Consider the following 25,163-nt stretch of genomic DNA (forward strand, 5'->3'; position numbering starts at 1 on the left):
TTCATAGACTGCCAGTGCTCACAATTGAGCTCACAAACAAGACAAACTGTGCATGTGCAAACAAAAGAGAAAATCATAAACGATAGTTCTCCCGTGTTCATCTAATGGTACCATGAGAACTGCGGAATAGACCGACAAGACGGTTAATGATCCACACATACAAATAAACAGCCAAGTCTACGTCCTCAACACATGGGATACTGCGCGACTAAAGTTCATAAACAGTTTAAGACTCTAAGTTTGTATGAACACATGAACATCCCAAAACATTAAAAGCAAAAAGGGATTAGGTACGAGATTACTCACTTGATAATCGGTGTGAAGAAAGACAAAGCAAGAACCAAACTCTTAGCAAGCAAAGTTAACCTATATTTAAAGATTATTGTTTTAATGATTGGTTTTAAGTCTTGATTATAAGTTAGCATAATTAATAAGTAAATTATTATATATAATATATACATTACCGGAAAAGCAGGGCAGAACAGGGAGGAAGACGGAGGCAGAGAGGGAGGCGGCAGAGAGAGCAAGGAGCAAGAGAGAACAGGAGAGATTAAGTGTTTTGTGTGTGTAGTGTTAGGAAAATATCATTATTATTTATAGAGAAACCCTAGGGAACACAATCCCTAGAAAAAGGGAAAAGATCTCCAAAAAGCAAAAGATTCCAAAAGCAAAAGATATGGCAGCAGGGAAAAAGAGAAAAAGGCTGACAGGGAACAGTAAAAAGGCATGGGAGGGTCAGATAAAGGTACTGGTCAAGCATGGAAAAGCAGATCTCCAAAGATAATGTCAGTCACTTTTTCTGCCAACCAATGGGGTTGGTGCGCATGCTGCGCCGAAAGTAACTTTTCAGACATAAAGCAGATTAGGTCAACAGCACAAAAGATAAGACAACACAAAAGCAAACGGCTAGATTAAACAGAAGAAAACTCAAAGGGTTCAGCGCGAGAAAGCTCGAGCGCGAAGGCAGACATAGAAGGTCAAGAGAGCGCGAGCGCGAAGGCAGACGGAACCAACCTTAACGCGTCGCGGAAAGAACTACATTTCTAAGCGCGCCGCGGGAAGAATCACATTTCTTAGCGCGCCGCGGGAGGAACTAAAATTCCTAGCGAGCCGCGGGAAGAACTATAATTCTTCGCGCGTCGAGGGATGAACTACGATTCTTAGCGCGCTGCGAGAAGAACTACAAATCCTTAGCGCGTCGCGGGAAGAACTACCGTTCTTAGCGCGCTGCGAGAAGAATTACAGTTCTTAGCGCGCTGCGAGAAGAGTTCGTCTCGCGTATCGCTGAAACAGGTGGTCTTCACGCAGGATTCCTTGTAAGGGGTCTGGCGCGTGGAGCTGCGCAGACAACCTTAGGCGGGAAGAAACAAAGGACAAGCAAAGAGTTAGAAGAGGGAAACAAGGCGTAAGGGCGGGACGGCGTCAAGAGGGAAAAGAAGGCGGAAAGAGAGAAGGAGAGGGACGGAACGGCGGAAAGAAAGAGAGAGAAAGAGGCGGGAAGGAAAATATATATATTATTATTAAAAGTAAAATATAAGTATAAATATATATTAAATCATAAAAGAAAGAGATCGGATCGGAGAAACGGGTACCTGGGTCGGGTCGGATCGGGTCAGATGTCACACCAAGCATTGAGCCGGTAAATCGAAACGAATTCGGTCGTTTCGGTGATGTTTGTTATTGTACCGTAATTAAAACTAAATATAAAACAAAAAGTGAATAAAAGTTGAGGTGGACCAATAGGGTGACGTCAGTCGGTAAAACTCGTGCGTTGGTAAAAGTTAGCCGTTTTCGATCGAAAATTTGAGCCCGGCCCCCCTCGTTTGTGAAATTTTTAATACATTTTGAGTCCAGCCCTGCGGTATCTTCGTCTGAGCTTCGTCACTGATTCCGCACAACATAAGGGTTTTTAGCTAACTTATGTAATAAAATTAATATCATAAACAATGAGGATCATAGCAATTGTCAACATTCAGAGACAATAATTGTTGCAAGAAAATTATTTAGACATCAGTTCAAGATACACGTCTCGATATGATCATGAGAATACCAACGTTCCTAGCGATACAGAGGCAAGTGGAACGAGAAGATTGTCATCAAACTTGGTGCTAATCGGGTGAGACTCAACGATTGCACTCACAAGAGACACGACCAAGAAACCAACCACCATTTTGAAACTTTTATCAACAAAGCTGAACATCGAAAAATAATACATGTACCTACACATATAACCAAAATTCACATCATAACCAATATCAAACTATTCATCTAGTATGAACATATTATCAATAAATCGGTAAAGGCACAAACCTAAAGGTTGGCAAAATGATTACCCGACAGACGCGATGAAACCAGTAGTGGCCATGGCAATGGACCCAGCAAACGATTTATCTTTATTATAAGGGATCTTCTTTTTTCCAAACCGCCTCCCGATAATGTCAGCAATACCTGGATAAGGGGGAAAAGCGTTTAAAGGGGAACATAACCTATTCCATGTTGAAAAGAGAAACATTTACTGGTTTTGCTTTCTTAAATCCAATGTAACCAGATGACATAGATGACATATATAAGTACAAAAAAAATTAATATTCATGAAACTTGAAAACTACATAAAAAATAAACATTATTTGCCTTTTAAAAAAACAAGCAGAAAAAAAGAAGGGGGGGGGGGACAAAGAATTAATAGATGTAGAGGTTTAACCCAAAGAAAATACTTAAATTTCTTTCTAGATCAGCTGGTTAGTTTGTGTTGTTGCTACCTAGAGGACCAGAGTTTGAACCTTGCTGTATGCAAGATTTCATTTTTCACCCAAGCCACCCATGCTACAAAGATTGTCCTCTAAGCCAGGTTCATACGGTTCGCCAGTTCCTGATTCAACCCAACTCGTTTAGGAACCGCCCGGTTCAACCGTAAACGGTTCAAACATGGTAAACCAGACTGGTGACCAAGCCGGTCCCCTGTTCGATCTGCCGGTACAGGTTTCAAAACATTGCTTAAATCACTAAACACGTGTTCAAACGAATATTTCTTGGTCAAGGTAGTTTTGTGGACAATGGATCTTCCCTTTAAAAACCTAAAGAATAGGCTGGTTTTAATTTGCGAGCATGTTACCTGATGCAGTTGTTGCGCTAGTGAAAAGTGAAAATGCATCGTTATTGGTGAAGTGTTTCCATGCTGTGCTGAAATTGCGCCTATTTTGCATAACGTGGTCAAACGCGAGATACGCTGTGAGCACACATTAGGGGTTTTTTTCCCTTATTTAAACTGGGTTGAAGCTGTAAAAAATAGTGATGCTACTAACATTCGATTTTCAAAATCGAATAATCGGTCTTTCTAAATAAGATAAGGTGTTTCAGCGATAGCGAGTTAACAACTGGAAATTGAATACGTGATAACGAGTTTATGTGATAAGGAGTTATTCAATATCGAAAAAATTAATAATCCGTGTATATATATATATATATACACACACATGTTTCAGAATTTTAGTATTTTTATAATACAGAGCACATCGCCCACCACGCATAGCGTATGGGATTGTTGAACCACATGCATCGGAGAGCATCACGCAATTTAAAACCAAGAGTAAGTCGAATTGGGTAGAGTGGTTAAAAAAATTCACTGCTTAGTATGTAACTTTGTTTTTCTTCCTGGTTAGGATTTTCTAACCGGGAAGGTGTTTCTTTTAATTCAATTGGCATTAAAAAAAACCAAGATGAATACAGTAAGAGAGATACTATTGGAAACAGTGATTACCGTCACCAGCACAAAGATTGCAAATTCCAGCAATGGCAATGGGAGAGGTTCTCCAGTAGATTACACAGCACAAAGTGATTGTAATAGCATAGTACATAGGACCTTTAATAAGCTCCCTGGTGTACGGAAACAACATTAATCAGTCAAACAAGATTTTTTGGTTTATTTACTAAAAGAAAAGTGTCTCAATTGTCATTATGAAAAAAACAGACACCTGTAGTCTCCAAATCTGCTCATAGACTTGACGGTAGCCTCGTCTTTGACAATTCCAAGTCCTATGAGAAGTACTTTGATTATGTTTACTCCAGGAACCAGAGCTGCAAGCGCTGCTCCTTGAATGCTGGAACTACAACAAAGCTAACATGAGTGAAATTAGGGGTGTTCACGGTTCGATTTCAAACCGTTTCTAAACTGGTCATTGGTTTGGTTTCATGGTTGTTTTTTTTACTTAACTTTTGGTCGGTGGTTTCTATATTTTCCAACCGAAGAAAACAGTTCGGTATACAGTTTATACCGAAAAACAACCAAATAAATCCGGACCGAACGAATTATTATATTAGAATTTTGATATATATATGACATAATTAAAATTAATATTAAAATTGTTTTAACTCTAGTTAAATTAAATTAAATCGAAAGTGGACTGTGTCCATTTTCACATTCTTAAATATCAACACATCCAACCATCTTCCATGTGTTTTCTAAATTTCAAGTTTTTAAACAATTAAATATCATATGGTCATATTAAGATATCTTTGTCTTTGTAAACTGTTGTATAATTTTCTTTTTGAAATTACTTATGTACCTAGGTGCTAAGTTTGGTTAACAATGTTAAAGCCCAAACCGTGATATCAAACCATTACTAACGGTTTATTTCGGTTCGGTTTAAAAGTTCTACCGCTTGGTTTTGCTTTACAAAAATAAAATACAGTTGCTAATGGTTTGACCAATGTTTTAAAAACCGGTACGTACCGGCCGGTTGAACTGGTTATACCGGATTTTTGTAAGGCAACCCGGTATTTTTCGGCAGTTTGCTAGAACATCGTGCCGCTGGTTTTTCTAAAAATACCGGTTTAAAACGGCAAACTGTTTTAAACCAAGAGATTTTTGATATTTTTTGCGGCCCATATTTTTGAAAAATGACTTTTAACATAGCAGATAAAACTGAAACGAGCAAACACTAGTAAACGATGATTCGTTAATCAACCAATTTTGTATCCTGCAAATCCAAGGTTGGTTTCTTAACATCTTTTATAATGGATTAATTTCGTATATAAAGTACAAAACTTTCTATTTGACTCGATCAATGTTCATGTGTGATGCTTATTAATGTACATTTGGTTATTTATATGAAATTACAAGGTTAAATATTCAACCCGGTTAAACCTCCCCGTACATCCCGGTTTAACCGGTTGTACCATTTTTGAACCAAATCCAGTACGAGTAAAAAAAACGGTTTTTAAAACAATGGGTTTGACCTAAAAACAGCAAAACGGGGACCGTGAACACCCTAAGTGAAATACCTAAAGTGCCCTTCGCTTTATTTTTTCAACTTAATGTAATTAATACCTGAAGAGAGGCCAGCATAACATAAATCCTAGTCCAAATGTTATATGCAAAAGTTTCCTGTTTAGCTTCTGAAAACAAATTAAAATAAAATCAGACATTTGTTAAGAAATACATCTAGGAATGGCAGCGCCACCCGATCCCGAGGGAAAACCTGAAACCCGACATAACTGAGACAGGTTTATTAGTTTTGAAATTTTTTCGTGGGTTTGGGATTTGTATTATACCCGATAGCATACCCATTTACCTTTACCTAATTATATATCCGATGTACCCGAAATAATTTTTTTTTCTTTTCTATATATTTATTTTGGAGAAATTCTTATTTGTCAAAACTTGTTTATAGCTATTATTTGGAACATTTTATGATTATCATTGTTTGGAACCGATTAGTTATATTTTGGGGGTGTTTGAGATTCCTTGTTTAAGTTAAAAAGGCCTTTTTATGATAAGTTAAAAAGGTCTTATGGCTTTTTAGTAAGGAGTTTCCAAAAATGTGTTTGGATAAATATAAAACAATAAGTTGATTTTTTAAAAGTGCTTGGTTTAACTAATTGATTTAAATGACCAAAAGGGACATAATTTAGCAATGGGGAAATGGAACTTGAAAGGGTGTAACAGGTATTCCAATCCTATAAGGACTCTAACTTATTGAAAACTCTTGTTTTGGCTTTGTTGATAAGGAGAAATGAGAAAGGCCTTATGTGTTTCTAAACATTTTGTTAAAACAAAAAGAGCTTATTTAACCATCATAAGTTTTAAGAAGAGGAAAATAAGGAATCCCAAACACACCCTTTGTCAAAATCAGATGGATTTTGGGATGTGTATGCCTAACAAAACCCAAAACCCCACCCATTGCCATTTATACACAGGAATGCATTTTTCAAACAAGCCCAAAATTGACCGAGCAATATTCAAAATAAACCTGCTCAAAAACCCCTCTGCTTGCTGTTTCTTCAAAAAAACGAAGCAACAAGACAGCATAACAGGTGGACAATGCCAAAGCGCAAAGATCTCCGACCAAGGGAGTTCCTGGAAACAACATTGGTCCAGCTCCACCACCCATGTTTCTCAGTTGGGTCTTAAATTAATGTTGTTTGGAACCTGCTTTCAAATATATACTTATTTTTTTGTGATGCCTAACTAATATTATATTTTTATTATGTTGTAGTCAAAATTAGCGAACACCTAGATAAATAAATTTCTCTTTTCTTTCTAAAAATATATTTATGTTTATGTTTTGTTGTCATTGGCTTGGACTGATTCAAGTTATGTTAAGTTTAGTTTTCAATTAATAGAAAGTATTCTCATCCCATCCCCTATAATTATGTGTAGGGAGTTTGCAAATTATAAGGTATGGTTGTGAGTGATTGTGAGTGTAAATTATAGGGTGGAGAGAGAAATGTAGTGATTTTTTGTAAATTTGGGAAAACATTTGAGGAAAATTGTTTTAGCCCTGCTTGCGGTGCGCACATATGATGTATATATGTGTGAACCCTCGGGTGGGCAAAAGTGAAATTGCACTAATTTTGACGTTATTTTACTAATCTCGTGAAAATAACGTTAAAAGTGACGGACGGTTAATCAGGCATCATGTAGTGGCGTTGATAGCTGAAAGATAAGGGTACATGCACCGATCAGCCGGTGTCCCGATGATTGAGTGCTATGTGCCTTATGTCCAAGGCTTGATGCAAAACTACTATCGAGCCGGGGGTCTCACCGGAAGCAGCCTCTCTATCCCTATGGGGTAGAGGTAAGGCTGCCTACATCTTACCCTCCTCAGACCCTACCATAGCTTTGCTATTGGTGGGATATACTGAGTACGATGATGATGATGATTTGAGGAACATTGTTTGCCCCTATTTATTTTTTAATATTTGTTGGATTGGTTGTGAGTAAATGAGAGATAAAACTGTAGTGATAAAGGTATAAAAAATATTATTTAATTGAACAAGAGAGAGAAATATAGTGTTTTTTAATTTAATTATAGAGATTTGGATAGGGAGTGGGATGAGAATGCTCTAAAGAACAAATAAGCCGCACCGTGGCGTGGCAATGTGACATGATGTCGGTTGGTACCAGTTATTTAGTTTTGTTACATGAATATTTAGGGTGTTTCAACAATAAGCATTTATCAGGGAAATTAAAATCTCATCATTTGTTCATTCAACAAAATTTTGATGAAAAGGAATAACTTGCACACAAATTTCATCAAGAAGTTCATATTGCCATGAATAGGGAATTGGAATTTGGCCATAAATCAAGATAATAAAAGGAAATGATACCATATTTACCAAATTTTATAGATATCGATTATGCTTTTTGTTAGCTATACCGATTTATTTGGTAAGAAAGAAAGTGACGTCTCAGTAGTTGGCATTTTGGTCTAATGATATGAGAATGTTGGTTAAGGCTTGAGATCTTAATGTCTCAAATTTGAATCCTAATTAGTTTTCCCACGGTGGTGCGTTTCATTCTTGATGATGTTCTTAGAAGAGTCAAACTCTGCACAGACAACTACATCTCGTCCCATGAAGGCACACCCTGGTATTGGAGGTAATTCCAAAAGCTTTTAAAATAAAAAAAAAAAAACAAAAGAAAGTTCGTTTGAGAAACTAAGATATCGTTTTGGTCGCGGAATTCAACTAAACTAGAATCTAAATTTCATTAGTAATGTGTTTGGTCGCACAATATGTTGGAATTATAATCTAAATTCCATTCGTAGTATGTTTGACTGACAATTTATTCATTCAAATTTCTTCATATTGGACTGACCTCTATTATGGAGACATGGCATGCTAGAAAGGTGAAAATGTGGACAGCAAAATGAAGTGATGAGGGTGAGAATTTGTGACAGAGACGAATTCAAGATGATCAATATTCTAGAGGCTAAAGCAACTTTAGATAAATTTTCTGCTACTTTCATTCATTCTGAACACTTGCAGAAACTGGTTTGCTCCAATCTTGTTTTCTTATGTAAACTTCTGGGAACAAACGCTAGCTAACATATACGTATCTAAATGTAAATAGTAATAATGTTAACCTACAAATGAATTTATACGATAAATTCGTATTAAAATCATTCCAGCCTTAATTAATATACATGAAATTACCAAGTTCACTGATTATAAATTCAGAAGTAAAGCAGGAAAAGAAGGCATTGCACGATTCAGAACAAATGATATTATTTATAATTGTTTAAAGTAGTGATTGTCATTAGCTTGATTTTATTAAGAGTTAACAATTGTATCCGTAGCCTCAGAACCTTATAAACTGTCCCAAACCCATTATGACCCAAATCGTATATAGACGGTAGATCAATGGTTTAAAAAAAAATATGACCCATTTAGACCAGATCGACCAATGTACGCGGTTTTCACTAGACCAAAACTCACATTGTATCCACAATCCAAGATGTGTATCACATTGCTCAAAAACTCATATTTGCATCAAAGTATCTTCAATGTGATAGAAATGAAAAGGTGTATCCACCACCTCTTCAAGTCCCTTACGTACACGAGATACCTTAGCATCAATAGCGGACTACTGCATCAGAAGTGGACTACTACGATTAATCCTATTCCATCCGCTCTAAGATTTTGTGTATTGGATTTTAGGATAGGCGGAAAAAGAAACATAGCTATGGGCCGAAATTTGATTCATTGGAAGGATAGTACGATTCAGAGACAACACCCAAATTTCATAATGATGTTTAAACAAGAGAGAAAGCGTAAATATTAAGACTGAAAGTCATTAATGAGATTGTAAAAGCAAAGGATGAGCCTACCTCTTTGTCTATCTAGTTCATTCTTTTCTTTTGATATCAGAGATCTTGGAAACAGTCCCAAACCCGTATAGACCAGACAAGTTTACACCTGACCCATATAATATAAACCCTTTTCTCTACGATACGATACAACAAGACTCAGATATTTGCATCAAAATATTTCCAAATGCCGGTCTTTGTTTGTTTGATGCCAAAACATAGGCTCATTAAACTAAAAAGAGAATGATGAAAACAAAGGGTAATCAATTCAATAAACGCTTACGAAGAAGACGCGGGGGGGCGTCTAATCCGTGCAAGCTCATCCATCCATCGATCATCAGCGGCCCAATGGGGAGCCAATCCGGGCAATGATATCCCACGCATTGCCTCCATGACTCTCACCGTATTCTCCGGTGTCAACGGAGCCCTTCTTCGGCTCTCGTCTTCTCTAAACGCTCTCTGCACCGCCTCTCTCATCCTTTCTTCTTCATCTTCTTCGTTGTTCAGATCGAGATAAGTGATTCCATTCTCCAGGCAACCGTTGACCAGATCCTGATCATTATAAGAAAAAGAATCTTCTTCATCGAGGTTAGATATTGGTTCATAGTATTCCGGTAATTCGTCAGGGATCGTGTCGGTGTCACTTCCACCTGCAGAAAAGAAAACTATAGAATAGAGATCTAAGTGAATAATAAGATGGGTTTGGGTTACCTTCAGTGAGATTGGTTTCAGAATTCGACACGGCGTTCATCTTGGATCATCCAGGGTTTTGTTTTCGCCACCACCCAATTTAGATGGATCCGGAAGAAATGTAATTAACTATAAGTTTTTTTTACAATTCTTTTTTAGTGGGTTACATCATAAAATATAAGTTTTTCTTACAATTCTCTTTAGGCTATGTCTAGTGGAGGGTTATAATTAGGGGCGAATTGTGACACGTGACGCCCAGTCAGCATGGAGTGGAAATTTGTTTTTAGGGTGTAATGGTGTAGGGGCTACAAGTTGGGCCCACAGTGTCTTTTTTATTATTTTCTTTTTATAACTAAACTAATTAAATAAAAACCAATTTATTTAAATAATTAAATAAAAATGTATTAAAATTAAAAAGAAATACAAAAAAAACATAACTAAAAAAAATACATAAATAAAAATATTAAAAAACATAACTAAAGAAAAAAATAAAAAAAAACATAACTGAAAAAAAGAAACTAATATCCGTAATATTCGCGCATTTTTTTACGTCGGCGTTGAAACAATCACGCGGCATCCTCGTGAAACCCCTCCCCTTTGAGGGATTCGTAGTCGTCTTTCATTTGTTTTAATTCGAACGTCTGGTTCAACTTTTCTTGTTGTTTGTTGGATGCTCGAAGGTCAGCTCCAATTACGGTGACATTTGTTTCCAAACGACCGACCAACTCGTTTATTTCAACGGGCTCCGTATTGAACCGTGTTGACGACGAACCTTTCCCCTTATTTTTCCTCGATCTCCCGCGTGGTCGAGGCAACTCATCTACCTCATCGTCGTCGGGTATATTAAAATCTTCGGCTAAATTAACCGTGTCGTCCAGGAAGAAGCTACGAGCATTGGAGGGTGTGTTTGGTGTGCTCGGATTTGTCGACGACGATGTCTTCGACCTTTTTGATTGTCGGGATGAGCCGGCTCGTCGGGCGACGGGAACGGTTGGTGCCCCGGCCCATTTCGTGCAACCGCGTAGTTTTTTCCAACAATTCAAATACTTGAACGGTTTCCCGGGCCGCTCAAAAGTTTGGCCCTGAGCTCGCTCAAGGCTTGAGTTATAATGTCGCTTTCGTTATGCCCGCTACGCCAGCCGGGCCCCTGCAACCGATTAAATATGCAGGCAAATTTTTGACAATCGGCGTTAAGCCCCTTCCAGTGGGCTTGAACCGCTTCTTTTCCCCGGTAGTCTTCGGGTTTATTGGTTATCTCAAGCCAAGCTTCAAATACTTTCTTCCAAAACACCCTGGTGGCTTGAAAGTTAGCTACAAATTAAAATTATTTGTCACAATTAGTATACATTTTAATAAACACTAAATACATAATTAATAAATACTTAATATTAAAAAACTTACCGACGTTGGGATCCTCCGAAATGACGATCCAAGCTCTTGCAAGGGCCACCTCCTCCTCCTCGCTCCAATGCTTGTATGGATCACGTTGCGCCATCGACTCCCCCGGTTGTTTTTTTTTGTGTTTACGGGTCGGCTTTTTGCTTGAACTGGAGGCCCGTGACGTTTGCGTATCTGGTACCGTCACCGGATCCGACTCCGGTGGTGTAGAACCGAACGCCGGCATTTTGTTTTGGAGGCTGAGATAGTTGGCGTACATGTTTAGGTTCGGGTCGGAAAATTGATATGGATAGCTCGGTTGTTCAGGTTCATCAGGTTCCATTGTAAGTTCGGTTGGCTCGATTGCGAACCATACATTTGACTGAAACCAGGGAATTGTTAGTTCGGTTGGTTCCGTTGGCTCGATTGCGAACCATACGCTTGACCGAAACCAGGGAGTTGGTAGTTCGGTTGGTTCGGGTTGTTTTTAGGATTCATTTTGTTTATTTTTTGTAAGAATTTGGGTATAAAATGGAGAAGAAGGGTGTATGTTTATATATATATATATATTGTTTAAATTTTTATTTTTATTTTTAAATTTGACCGTTGTCAAACGGTCATTTGATTATAATATTATTATTTATCTTCTCCATCAGCGACAAGATAACCCCGCCCCCGCCCCTTTTCGCCCAATTATCGTCCGGGGGGGGGGGGGGGTGTTCTAGCCCTTTATCACCCTATTTCGCCCCAATCCGGCGCCTATTACACATGACCTTAGTGGGTTACCTATAAATTTTCAGGATACGAAAATTTTCATCGATTGTCTTTTATTAATGTTCGGGTTTTTCTGTCTAGCTTGGGTCGAGTCACATAATAAAAATAGCAAAAATCTAATTAGAATGCCAAAAAAGTTAATGTTATAGGCTTAACAAGCTAATATTTTGAATTCAAATGTGAGTTAAGGTATGTTATGACGGTTACCAAGGGTTCGACGTAAAGGTTTCTACGGGTTTGATGTTAAAATTTCTATGAGTACAATTTCATAATACTCTAATATATGACTCTAATTCTTTTTTAACCCGAACCCGTTCCCATTACTTGCTTATTATTTTTCTTTAAAAAAATAATAATAACTAAAAAAAACTATGAAACATGATTTTTTCATATAAAATTCAAATTCGTCTATTTTTCTCATTAAATGAGACTAGGAAACACATCATAAAATAACAAGATAAGACATTCAACGCACTTAAACTATTGAAAGTACCTTTTATATGTATTTACTTGTCTTTGTCTTGTTTAACACTTCAGTTATATCGTATTTAGTTTGTCATATTTGACCTTCTAATCAAACTTTTTTTGAAAAGGCGGTATTTTATAAAAATAAACAAAAATAGTCCTAGCAAGTAGCTAGAACAAAAAAAACATAAAATATTACAAATACAATAGAGGGTTCTTAAGCCACTCGATCATAGAAATATTACATTTACGATTTCTGCTACTATACCATAAGAACGAGAAATTTAAAATTTCATCAAATATCGTTTATTTGTTATGCTGATTCTTCTCAAATACCAAGTCATTTCTGAATCTCCAAATAATCCACCAAGTGACAAATATAATCATCCCGATCATATCTTTCTTATGAGTTTGGACTCTTAAAGTGTCCCACCAAGACATCAGCTCAATCGGAGCCAAAGAGGAACACAACGGTAGGCCAAGCCAAGAAGCAACAAGACCCCAAATCCGATTAGCCACCGAGCACATACCGAAAACATGGTTAATAGACTCCTCATGATCATTACAGATAGGACATAAAGAACTTGGAATGTCTATACCCTTACTCACCAGATTGACTCTCATAGGAAGTCTCTTAAGTAACACCCTCCAAGCACAAATATTAACTTTTCTAGGAAGAAATTTGAACCATATTGTCTTTCGAGCCCACGAAGGAAAAATAAATTCATCTATAACCTTTCTTACACCCTTAACCGTGAAGTCTGTCATATCCCCAAAACTCCAAATCCATCTATCTTGAGAATCCGTTAAACTTACATGTCCTAACTCCACCATCAAATTATCAAATTGTTCACTTTCTCTCCCCCCTCTAATCTCTCTTCTCCAATTCCAAGAACCACCGTCTGCCCTTTGATTAACAAAACATTCTCATCAGACTCAATCTCCCTCCTTATCCTCAAATTAAAATTATATGAACAGATATAGATTTGTTCTTTTCACTCTTACATTAGAATCTTTATCTTTCTTCCTCATTTTTAAAAGTTTATGGAAACTTAATGTAGATTAATATATATTTGTTTTTTTTTATTGATTTTGGGGTAACCAGGAAAGGAACGAGTAGCAATATGTTTGTGATCTTGGATCCAAACACTTGTAGAAAAACTTTGCTTGTATTTGATTATTCTCATGCATTGGATAGAAATTCTGAAAATCAATACTAATTAGCTTATTTATAAAATATCTTAAATATATATAAACAAAACTTCTCTATATTTCCTTAAGTTATCAGATTGCTTTATTTATAAATGAAGGTTTTTCATGCATTTGACCCGAATTCACGAGTATGGGTCTCACAAAACCTATATAGCCCTTAAATGGGTTATAATATCTCACTAAATTAAAAATTAATCTTACAAAATATTTCATATGAAAATACTATAAAATAGGGATATACTAAAATTTAGTATCCGATTTTTTTAAAGATATTATTTATAATTAAGAAACAACTTTTTAGTAAAAAAATAAGCGGGTCATACGTCTCACCAAACCCAAATAGCTTTTAAACCGGGTTATAATATCTCATTTATTTGTGAAACATTTTCATTATCAAATCCAAAGCATATTATTAACTTCCTTACAATAAACAAAATTAAAATCCTAAAAAATATATAAATATTAAAAATAATAATGTAAAACAACCATGTAATACGAGAGATAAAATCTAGTATATTATATATATATATATATATATATATATATATATATATATAGATATATAGATTGATAAAGGATACAATACAATAATCTCTTATCGTACATTACGTACGTGACACCCTTAACCCTAGATTTCAAAAAACACGCGGTGGCAAAGTTGTAAATTATTTCAAATCGTTTCCATCCTAATTAACCGTTACATCGAATTCAACCATCGTCACCGACGTCATTTGCAGACATACACTTCAATTTATTTAAATTGAAATAAGCCATTTGCAGAAACCCAGTTGCAAACTTTCCATATATATTTGTTCATATGATGGAACCGATGATCAAATTGACGATCGATTGATAATTATTTGATGATTACGAGATTATATGAAGTGAATTCAGTGTTCAATTTCATGTTACAGGTGTTTAATTTTATATATGAACTTCTGAACGTTTAAAGGTGTTAGTTTAAAGGTCTGAACGTATAAGTTAAACATTTATTTTTATTTTTTTTGCTTTTTTTGCCTGAACGTTTAAACTTTTAACCTTAAACGTTTAAAGGTTTAACATTTGAATGTTTAAGGGTAGGAATCTTTTTTGTTAGTTTAGAAGTTCGGAACTTCTAAACTTTTTGAACACCCATTACTTTTAATTTTTGAACGTATTAGTTGAACATTTAAAGATGTTCATTTTTGGTCTGAACGTTTAAATTTTCATTTTGGTCAGAATGTTTAAAGGTCTTCAGTTTTGTTCAGAATGTTTAAACGTAATATATTGAACCATAATCAGAGCTCGATTGAGTGCATTATTTCTGCAATTTCATAATCGACTGATGAATCTAAATACCTCTACACATCAATTTGATTGATTAAATCATCATTTTGATCAATTTTGAAGATTTCTTGATGTTCAACGACGTTCGAGTTTGATTTGGTTTTTGACTTTAGAGATTTCATACTTTAAGCTGTGATTAGAGTTTAGAAATTGGATAAGATAGAGCGATGAGTTCCGAATTTGGATCAGAGTCGATTTGTAATCGATGAATTTGATCGCGAACTACTGTTGGGTTATTTACGAAACTGTCACCGCGTGTTTTTAATTTAACGCTCTGGAATTTCGCGTACGTAATGTACGATAAGACATTATTGTACGTTAACCCACCCTAATGTGTGTGTGTCTATGTGTCTATGCGTGTGTGTGTATATAGGGTTTGGATCAGATACAAATGAAATTAACATGCTAAACGTGAGAATCAAGTAGAGTAATTATATATACAAGTAGAGTAATTATGTAATTACTCTATGATATAGTTACATAATTACTCTACTTATATATATAATTACTCTACTTGATTATCACGTTTAGCACGTTAATTTCATTTGTACGTTAACCTTTCCTTATATATATATATATATATATATATATATATATATATGGGGTGAGGATCATGAAAGAACCTTTTGAAATTGAGAACTTTGAGAACCATTTCGATTCACATGTTTAAAGTTCAGGAGTTTTAGAAAAGCACTGGTATTTTTGTAAATATGAAAAATTTGGAGTGGAAATTATGGAAGATTCAATTCCATCTAACAAACCTGCAAACAACTATTTTGGTTTATAACGAAGATTCAATTCCAATTCCATCTAGATACAAAATGAACGAACAAAAAACAACCACAAGTCTCCATAGCACCTTTGAGTTAGGTGATACGAACAAACCATCGCATCCCCACCATGTTTTCCGTCACACTACCAGTCTCCCGTCGCACCACCGTCGTTGAGTTAGGGTTATCTTCTCCGTCGCACTTTTTGTTGCAGGTTAGTCTCGTCTCTAGTCATTGGTTATGAAATTGAAATTAAGATGTTGTGGTTGTTAATTGTTGATTTTGATTATTATGATTACATAATTTAAGTTTTTTAGGGGTTTCATTGACTAGTTAGTCTCGTTTTCAATCATTTTTTTTTTGCTAATTTAGGGTTAATTATGACTCAGATTGCATAATTTAAGTTTGAGTAAGATTTTAGAAAATATGTTGATTTGAAAAATGTTGAACAAACAGGTTTTTAAACTTGAATAATGGTTAGTTCAGTGAATTGTGTACGCATATGATGTGGTTGTGCATACATATATGCATTTTTTATAAAAATGTTTTAATAGGCAGTTAGCTGTTGAAACTTGTGTAATAATTAATTGTTAGGCGAACTATACACATACGTTTAAATACGTGCTTAACCACGTGTAATAGTTAGTGTAGTTAGTTGTTGGGTAAAACTGTACACATATGTAGATATATGATGTGACCTTTTATACATACATGCATAATATAATTGTTTTTATATAGTTAACAATAGTAATAAGTTTTTTTTTTTGTTATAGGTACATTTTATGATTTGACTGTATATACATACAAGGATACATGATATCTATACGTATATGTATAATAATAATAAGAATATACATATATGTATAGAAATATTATGCATCAAATAGATGTTCATTAAAAAAATGTTCTTAATAGCTAACAATACTAATGAGTTTTTGTTTATTAAATCAGGTGCACACACAAACAAAAAATGGCTCCACGTAAGGATTTAAACATGTTGTTAATTATATGTTAATGGTTATTATCTACCTTTATAAAGTTTTTAAAATCTATTTATATAGATAAAAAGAATGCAAGATGTAACATCCTACTTTCGATAAGAAATAATAAAATAAATTTTGTTATTTTATTGTGTTTCGTTTATCGGTTTAGATAAATAAATAATCATGGGTGGGCTTGGACTTTAGAAGATGGAATAAGAGCTGAAATGGGCCTTAAGGGAGTATAAATACCCGTTAATCCCTAATCCTTTCCATTTTATCCATATCTACACCATAGCCTACACCTTGAAAAACACACACAAACACCATTCTTTATCCCGAGCCAAGATCCGAAGTTGAGAACCCGAGCGTGATAGTGTTAGAGCGTTGTGACGAACCAAGCAAACATCAAGACAAGACCATGTTCGTAAACTGACTCGTTTAAGGTACGTTTATATCGAGAACTTGTTCGTTTAGGTCCGGATTTCATCTAGAAATTATAGATATGTTTGAGTATGTAAAAAACGAATCCAACACAACAAATCCTACTGCAATTCGTTAACATTAGATAGGTTAATTGAACGAGTATTGAGCCATACCTATATATACATAAATCGCACCCTTTAAAACGTAATATTTTGATGTATGGATCGTTAGGTTTTATTGGCGCTGCTAATACGAGTTGATTGGTACCAAATTCGTGTTATTTCGTTGAGATTTGAGGTTCAATTGCAGAATCCGTTGCTGTTGACTGTTTTGTGTTCTTAATGATTTTTTACTTTGACCTCTAAGTCAAAGTTTGGATAAGACTGAGCCCATTCGTTATGATAAAATAACGAATCAGATGATTCGTTACTCACCCAATTCGTTATGATTACGATAACGAACTAGGTCATTCGTTACTCACTAATTCGTTATGATTAAGATAACGAATCAAGTCACATCAACATAACGAATTAGGCTAACGAACTAGGATAGCGAATCAGATCATGTAAGATAACGAATCAGGTGATTCGTTACTCACCAATTTGCTAAGTTAAGGTAACGAATCATGCCATGTTTTGATAACGAATTAGGCCACGAATCGAGCTATGTTTAGATAACGAATTAGGCTTAATTCGCTATAGCGAACAAGTGGGCGAATTAGATAATAATTTAAAAATCCTAATGAAAATGTGTTAAGACAGTTAATGAAAATAAAATTTTTCCAAGCTGACCTGGCAGCTTAACCCCAGCCCGGGGCTTTGCCCCTTGGACCCCGCTAGGGGCTGCCGCCCCTAGAACCCCGCTGCCAGGGGCGCTGCCCCCCTGACCTCCGTTTGTTGAGGGTTATAACTATACTAGAAACGCGATATGAGTAGTGATAGTTAATTGATACGGTAATTGTTATACAGTTAGTCGCGCACAGCTAAGGAAAAGAATAACAATTAACGGTGAACGTAACCGAGTTCAAGTGAGTTTCTAGTCCTATTTCCTTGTTATGTTTCCGGGGGTGTGTGCATACTCGATGTGATACTTAATACACTTACCTTAAATGGTAAGTGTATGACATGTATTATTTATATGTTAATTATGTATATCTTGAATGTGAACGAAAGCTTGTCGATACGTGAACGCTCTTCGGATATTGCACATATTGACAAGGGAGGTATGTTTGTAATAGATGAATATGTATGATAGATATATGTACAACATATGAATATGTATGAATGAGTAAAGAATGTATAACATGTAGCAGTTAGCAGTTATGAAAGGTAATTAAAAACTGTTTGTGTATGTTGAATGAATAACATGTAGCAGTTATGAAAGGTAATTAAAAACTGTATGTACGTATATGTATAACGATGTAGTGTTTGGTAATTTGTAGGCTATCTATGTCATAATATATGTATATGAAGTAATATTTCTGTTAGTACATATGTGTATAATATGTAATGTTATGTAGGTGTAGATATTGTTTAATGAGTAACAATTATAAAAGGCAACTAAAAACTTATACGTAAGTGTATAATGATGAAGTGTTTGGAAATTATAGCTTTTCTTTGTCATACATACGTGTATAATGATGAATTGTTCGGAGTTAAACATATACTAATGAAGTGTTTGAAATTGTACATATGTGTCTGTCCTACATATGTGTATAATGATGTTGCTTTTTTTTTAAATGCCTTTATTTTTTGCATTTCACAGGAAGATATATTTGTGAAATATTTGAAAGAAGTATATCATTCAAAGTGAATAGATGTTGAAAAATAGATGTTGAAAAGCTTGTACCCGAAACAATGAATGTTGATTTGGCTGCACCTGGAAATTTTTTCGATGGTAGAATTTTCACCATAATATATATGGAAACATGGATGGGGAAAACAAATGGCTACTGGGTGGATTTGAAGAATATTAAATTAAAGCTTGAAACTCTTACGAAATAATGGCGACTGCTGCTGTGTTATCAGAATCAAACAAATAACGGACATAACGGAAGCAAACAAGTTGGCTAGTCAAAATAAGAAATAGATGTCCGTTATTTAATTTTCATTGTGGAATCGATATTCGAACCACATGTTTAGATTCTGTAGTACAAAAACATACTAATGTTATTTGCAACATTTATGTTTTAGCGAATTTTTTTTAAATATTTGTTTGATTTTGCCAGTGTGTGAAAAATTTCAAGTGTGGCGTAATGTACATTTATGTATAACTAGTTTTACCTGGCGCGTTGCGCCGGACAAGTTAGTTAAACTCAGATGGTGGTAAAACTCAAGTGTTGTCAGCCCCAAGCATTGAGCCGGTAAATCGAAACGAATTCGGTCGTTTCGGTGATGTTTGTTATTGTACCGTAATTAAAACTAAATATAAAACAAAAAGTGAATAAAAGTTGAGGTGGACCAATAGGGTGACGTCAGTCGGTAAAACTCGTGCGTTGGTAAAAGTTGATCGTTGTCGATCCCGAAACTAAAACAAAAAAAAACACAAAAAATTGGCGTTCACTCGGTTTCGTTACGATGACTGAACTAAAGAAACAAAAACAAACTTTTCGGACCAGTCCGGTGCCGCCAAGTGGCGTTGTGTCCGGGTAGGTCGGTAAAACCCGGACGGCAGTAAAAATTAATTGTTGTCGGTCTCAAGCGTTAAAGCGGTACTCCGACGCGAACTCGGTCAGTTTCGGTTAGGTGCGTTGTAAAAAAATATATATATATATATAAAAGTTGAGATGGACCAATGGGGGTGACGTCGATTGGTAAAACCAACCATTGTCGATTTCGGGCGTTGAGTCGGTGAGTCTACACATATTCGGTCAAATTCTGTCACGTTTGTTACGATACCATAACTAAAAAAAATCGGCATCCGGTTGGTTTTCGTTACGGTATCGGAACTAAAACAAAACTTGGTGAGAATATGCGAATTCGGTCGGTTACGATTAAATTTGTGACAGTACCGAAACTAAAATAAAAAGGTCATAGAACCCGGTTATTGGTAAAACCCGAGTGTTGTTGATCCCAGACTTTGTCTCGGCGAGTCAACTTAAATAACCGTTTAGTTATCAAATTAAAAAAAATTTGCTTGACCCTATAATTCGGCGCCACATGGACCAATCATGGTCATGCGACGGCAAACTTTTCATTTTTTATATATATCTAGAATTTTACCCGGTGCAGTTGGTTGGTATAACCCGAGCGTTATGATGGAAAGTCTACGCGGATTCGATCATTATCGGTTGTGGTCGTTATTAATAAACAACGTTGATAAAGTCCAACCGTTAAAACCACAAAAAATAAATTCGTCAAATAATATATATATATATATATGTATGTATATATATATGTATGTATATATATATATATATATATATATATATAAAGCAATATATTTAAAATGATGTTTATTTGGTCGGTAAACCACAACACTTCAATTATCAATCAAATTATCAAATCAAGAGCAATTCGAACACCGAAAGCTCTGATACCACTTGTAGAAACCTGAGATATGATAATTAACGATTCAGATCTAAGATCTATTAATACTATTAAAGGATCTAGTTCATTGATTACTCTTAATTATGTTGATATACATGATATATTAGTTGTATTAGGTGTATTATATATAGATTAAACGAAGTTTGGATCGAGAGATAATTGGACAAAGTGTGATTACTTTAAAACCAAAACTTAAATTAATCTGAGGTATGAACCTCTATATATAGAAGATGTATCTAATTCGTTACACATGCTGTAACGAATTAGCATCCACTTCATTACATTACAGACTCATAAGAAAAACATAACGATTCTCTTGATTCGTTATGCCCCATTCGTCAACATTCCATGGCGAATGGGAACATACATAACGAACTAAGATCCCATTCGTTAAACATCCTTAACGAATGGGAAAACCATTAACTTAACTGACTAGTTCGTTAAACATCCTTAACGAACTAGTTATACTTTAACGAACTAGACTTATATATAAATATATTTTTCATATAAATAAACATTAAATACAAAACGACAGATACAAAGAATCGAGACGCAAAATCGTGCACTAATAGACACCCCCTCGTCTTGAGCTCTTTGTCTTTATCTTATTTGAAGCGTTTCGTCTGCCAGTCCCAACATCTGTGAATTCCATACTCATGACATACACGAACGACATGTTGAAACTGCATTGCTCGGTCATAGTCTTCACGACGCTCGATAAATATCTTATTCTTGAATGGCACGTCATTGTCAGTCTCAGTCAAATTCACGAGCCACATTGGATCAATAATCTTAATCAACTCGGTCTTTAAACCCTTTCCCAAAACAATAACGGCCTCGCCAGTACGATTATCATAATACCAACGGTTGAAAGACAAATAAATATGTTGATTAAGCGTCTTGACCGGTACAGTCTTCATCGTCTTTGGCGGTTTAACTTTAAGCACGAGCTTCTTCGAACCCGTTCTTGGATCTGTCTTGTCAATACGTTTACGGATTGGAATTTGCTGCTTAAAGAATTTAAACCCGTGATTGACCTCGAAAAGCAGATGTTGATGAAACCATTTTGCTTGACGATTTCCCCCACTGTTGATGAAGGGTCGACACGCGAAGGTCCGTACATCCCATCGCGGTAATGAGAGAACGTCAGTAATGTTTTTGTAGTACTGAACGCCGTTCTCCCATTTGATGATACAAACTTTTAAATCAGAATCGAAAAGCCATGAAATAATATCACCTCGAACTTTTGAAACGACCTTGAAAGACGTCATCTGATTGGCTTTAGCGCGTGCAATGGCTTCCTGCTTTCGTTCTTCATCAACATATCTGTATGCATCTATAATCTTCCGAGTTCTCTTGTTTCGGCAAGCAAACCATCCTTCGATATCAGCAACAGTCGGATTAGGCTTCGAGTCAAATCTTGTGTTAATACTCTTACCCTTTGATACTTTCTCCAAGTGATCTTCGGCTGCTTTAACATCTTCTTCAGTAAATACAGGAGCACCCTGATCAACATTTGTTCTCTGAAACAGATCAGGGTATTCCTCAGCCGTCACGTCCTTTATCTCGACCTCCTCATCTTCATAAATAAATGGTGTGTTCATCGGAATCATCGTATCAAATATGACTTCCTCCTCGGTTGTCACCTTAATCTTCCTCAGCTTCTAACACGTTCAGCTCATCTTCATTCAAACCCAGCAGTTTAGAGATCTACTCTCGTGTTAAGGACCGATGAAAAAAATGTCCCACTTCAATCTCATCGGCATTCACAATGCTTCTGACCACCCCCGTACCATCAATAAATATAACAGTATTAGCCTTTATTGACTCAATTGGTTTTGCATTAGTCGAGTCCTGATAAATGACTAACTGTTTTCCAAATCACCAGCCACTCCACTAGTACCTGCCCCGGAGGATGAGCTATGAGCTTGTTTCGGCTCACTTCCCCCTGCACCCGACTCATCTGGATATTCATCATCATTCCTGAGCTTCTTTAATGCATCTTCTTTACATGTAAGCTGCAGAATCAGATCCTCTTGTTCTTTTATCTTCAACCCCTGAGACGTAACAATCTCACGAAGGGCTCGAATCTCCTTTTGGCAGAAAGAAACATAACTCATCAACATTCTTTGATTTTCCAGCATACGCTCTTGAGCCTGACGGTCAGCAGCCATTTGATTCTCATAAAGTTGAATCAAGCTCAAGAGCATGTCAGTTTGATGAGTTGCCGGCATGGTATGAACATATGGATGCACCGGCTGGATTGGACCCTGAGGACGTGTAATCCTCATAAATGTAACATCCAGAGGTTGGTTAGGCCTCATCGTCGGTGTTGGAGGAACCATCGAAGCACTAGCAGGAGGCCTTGGTATATCAGATAATACAGAATGTGGAATCATACCAAGCCTTTGATCATGAACCATCGTCGTCGTTAATGTAACTTCCGGGGTGCTAGTAGTAAGCGGCACCGCCGGTCTTTGTGTAGTAGATGACCTTGGAGGCTGAACTACAAATGAAATACCAGCACCAGCTGTCACACGATGTTTAGATGGCCCACCGCTGGCCACCTCCTTTCCTTTTCTTTTACGTTGAGCAGCTTGAGCAGTAGCTGCCTCAACCTCAGCTCGTCGTTGACCCGGATCACTACCATCACCATCATTACCATCATCATCATCACCATCGTTGCCACCTAAACCCTTTTCACGCTCGGAATCCGAATCGTCATGGATCCAGCGATCATTAGAAGGACATACACAATCTGGATTAATCAGATGACCAATTAATCTTTTGTTCTTGGATGTGGATCCTTCCTGTAACTCTTCATTCTTCTGACAGTATCGGTTGTCATATGTTCTAGTGGCAGCAGATCATTCAGAATGGTCTGATCAATCACCAAGTATGGAATCAAATCTTGGACAATAAGCTGAATAAACCGAGGATACATCAAGAATTTCTTGCATCGATTCACCACAAGACAATTCTCCTTTAGATGATAAAAAATCATCTCAGAAAAGTTGAAGGGCTTGTTTAAAATCAATGTAACAAATGCTGATTGCAACATGATACGACACTCATCAGAGCCGCCCTTCCGTCCACCAAGGCAATGTATTAACACATGGAGTAGATACTTGTATGTTGGACACAATTAGGCCTTGTTATACATGGACTTGTCCAGATCCACAGCATAAAACACACGATTAAATAAACCCCGAATCAAATCCTGATCAAACTCACACGGATTATCCATAGTATCTCCAAACTTCAACACTCTTCTAATTATTCCATGAGTGATAATAATAGACCTCCCATTGATGTCAACTACAATGTGATTCTCGGCTTCAACGTAGAGTGCCGAGTTCCAGAATTGACGGATGATACTAAAGTGAACATTCGGTCTCGCTGTCACGGCATAATGAATAATAGATCTTCTGAGAAAAGTCAATAAATCACCAAAGATATCCTCTTCAGCGAAGTTCGTACTGACAAAAGCACAAATGTTATGTCTTTTGTCGTGCGAAAGCAAGGAAAGAACTTGTTCTTGTTGCGGTTGTGGCTCAACAGCCGGAGGATCCTGAACCTTCTAGTCAGCTATAACTATAACACACATAAAAACCCGAGATTTAGTAAAACGGGTAAAACATAATATTAAATTTAATTTAAAGATTAATATTATGATAATTTATAAACTTTTAATTTTATAATAATTTAAAAATTTCATTCATTAGATAATATGATTCGTCATAACAAATTGGTAGTTCGTTATAATGAATTGACTAATTCGTTATCAAGTAAATAATATGAATTATATTTAGCGAATCAGTTATGAAGATATAACGAATTACATATTGATTCGTTATCATTTTTGATGAAAGATCTGATTCGTTAGATCATAATAACGTATTGAACACGAAGTAGTTTCAATTCGTTAAATTATAACGAATGGCCATGAATAAGCTTACAATTTGACTAATAGGTCCAAGTCAAAATTAACAAGAACTCTAAAAGTCAAAATTCAAATCTGGACTCAATTTGAACATGATTAACGATGTAAAGCCGAATGAATGATCTCAAGGATCACGAAAACACATCAATACATGTTTCTTATCGTTCATTTGGTCCAAAACATTTTTTAACTTAGGTATATTGCAGGTCATATATATAACTTAATAATCGATTACTTAATCGATAAATTAACCCTTAAAAAGATCATGAAAACTGACGAAAAGCATTCCAGTTTGATTCCCAGTACCTTCTGAGTCTGAAATACGAATCAAAATGAGTTATTGATGATGTCGAGATTTTCAGAAAATTTTGACAGAGTTTCTTTACTTAAGATGGAAGAAAGTGAATAGTGAAGACGAATGGGTTTTCACATATCCCTATATACACTGATGTGGCACAGTCTCCAAGGCAACGAATCATCTGATTCGTTTAAATTTGAAATAACGAATCAGTTGATTTGTTATGATAAAGTCACACGTGGCAAACGAATTAAAGTTAAATCGT

At 35.9% G+C, this 25,163-nt stretch overlaps 2 protein-coding genes across 2 annotated transcripts; both read right to left on the minus strand.

Annotated features, from left to right (window-relative positions):
* Positions 1 to 1,932: 1,932 nt before the first annotated feature.
* LOC143567037 (putative phytol kinase 3, chloroplastic) lies at positions 1,933 to 6,613 on the minus strand. Its single transcript, XM_077053562.1, has 6 exons — positions 6,249 to 6,613; positions 5,327 to 5,394; positions 3,972 to 4,103; positions 3,758 to 3,873; positions 2,334 to 2,448; positions 1,933 to 2,219 (listed from the first exon to the last, which is right to left on the minus strand). The coding sequence occupies exons 1-6, from the start codon at positions 6,387 to 6,389 to the stop codon at positions 2,039 to 2,041; spliced, it is 753 nt and encodes a 250-aa protein (XP_076909677.1). The 5' UTR covers positions 6,390 to 6,613; the 3' UTR covers positions 1,933 to 2,038.
* Positions 6,614 to 9,208: 2,595 nt separating this feature from the next.
* Positions 9,209 to 9,946, minus strand: LOC143567038 (uncharacterized). The gene is made up of 2 exons (XM_077053563.1): positions 9,801 to 9,946; positions 9,209 to 9,739 (listed from the first exon to the last, which is right to left on the minus strand). The coding sequence occupies exons 1-2, from the start codon at positions 9,838 to 9,840 to the stop codon at positions 9,369 to 9,371; spliced, it is 411 nt and encodes a 136-aa protein (XP_076909678.1). The 5' UTR covers positions 9,841 to 9,946; the 3' UTR covers positions 9,209 to 9,368.
* Between the last annotated feature and the right edge of the window lie 15,217 nt (positions 9,947 to 25,163).

Source organism: Bidens hawaiensis, unplaced genomic scaffold (assembly GCF_021521415.1).
Source record: "Bidens hawaiensis isolate Kalapana, Puna unplaced genomic scaffold, B.hawaiensis_p1.1 tig00023203_1, whole genome shotgun sequence".
NCBI classification, from domain to species: Eukaryota; Viridiplantae; Streptophyta; class Magnoliopsida; order Asterales; family Asteraceae; genus Bidens; species Bidens hawaiensis.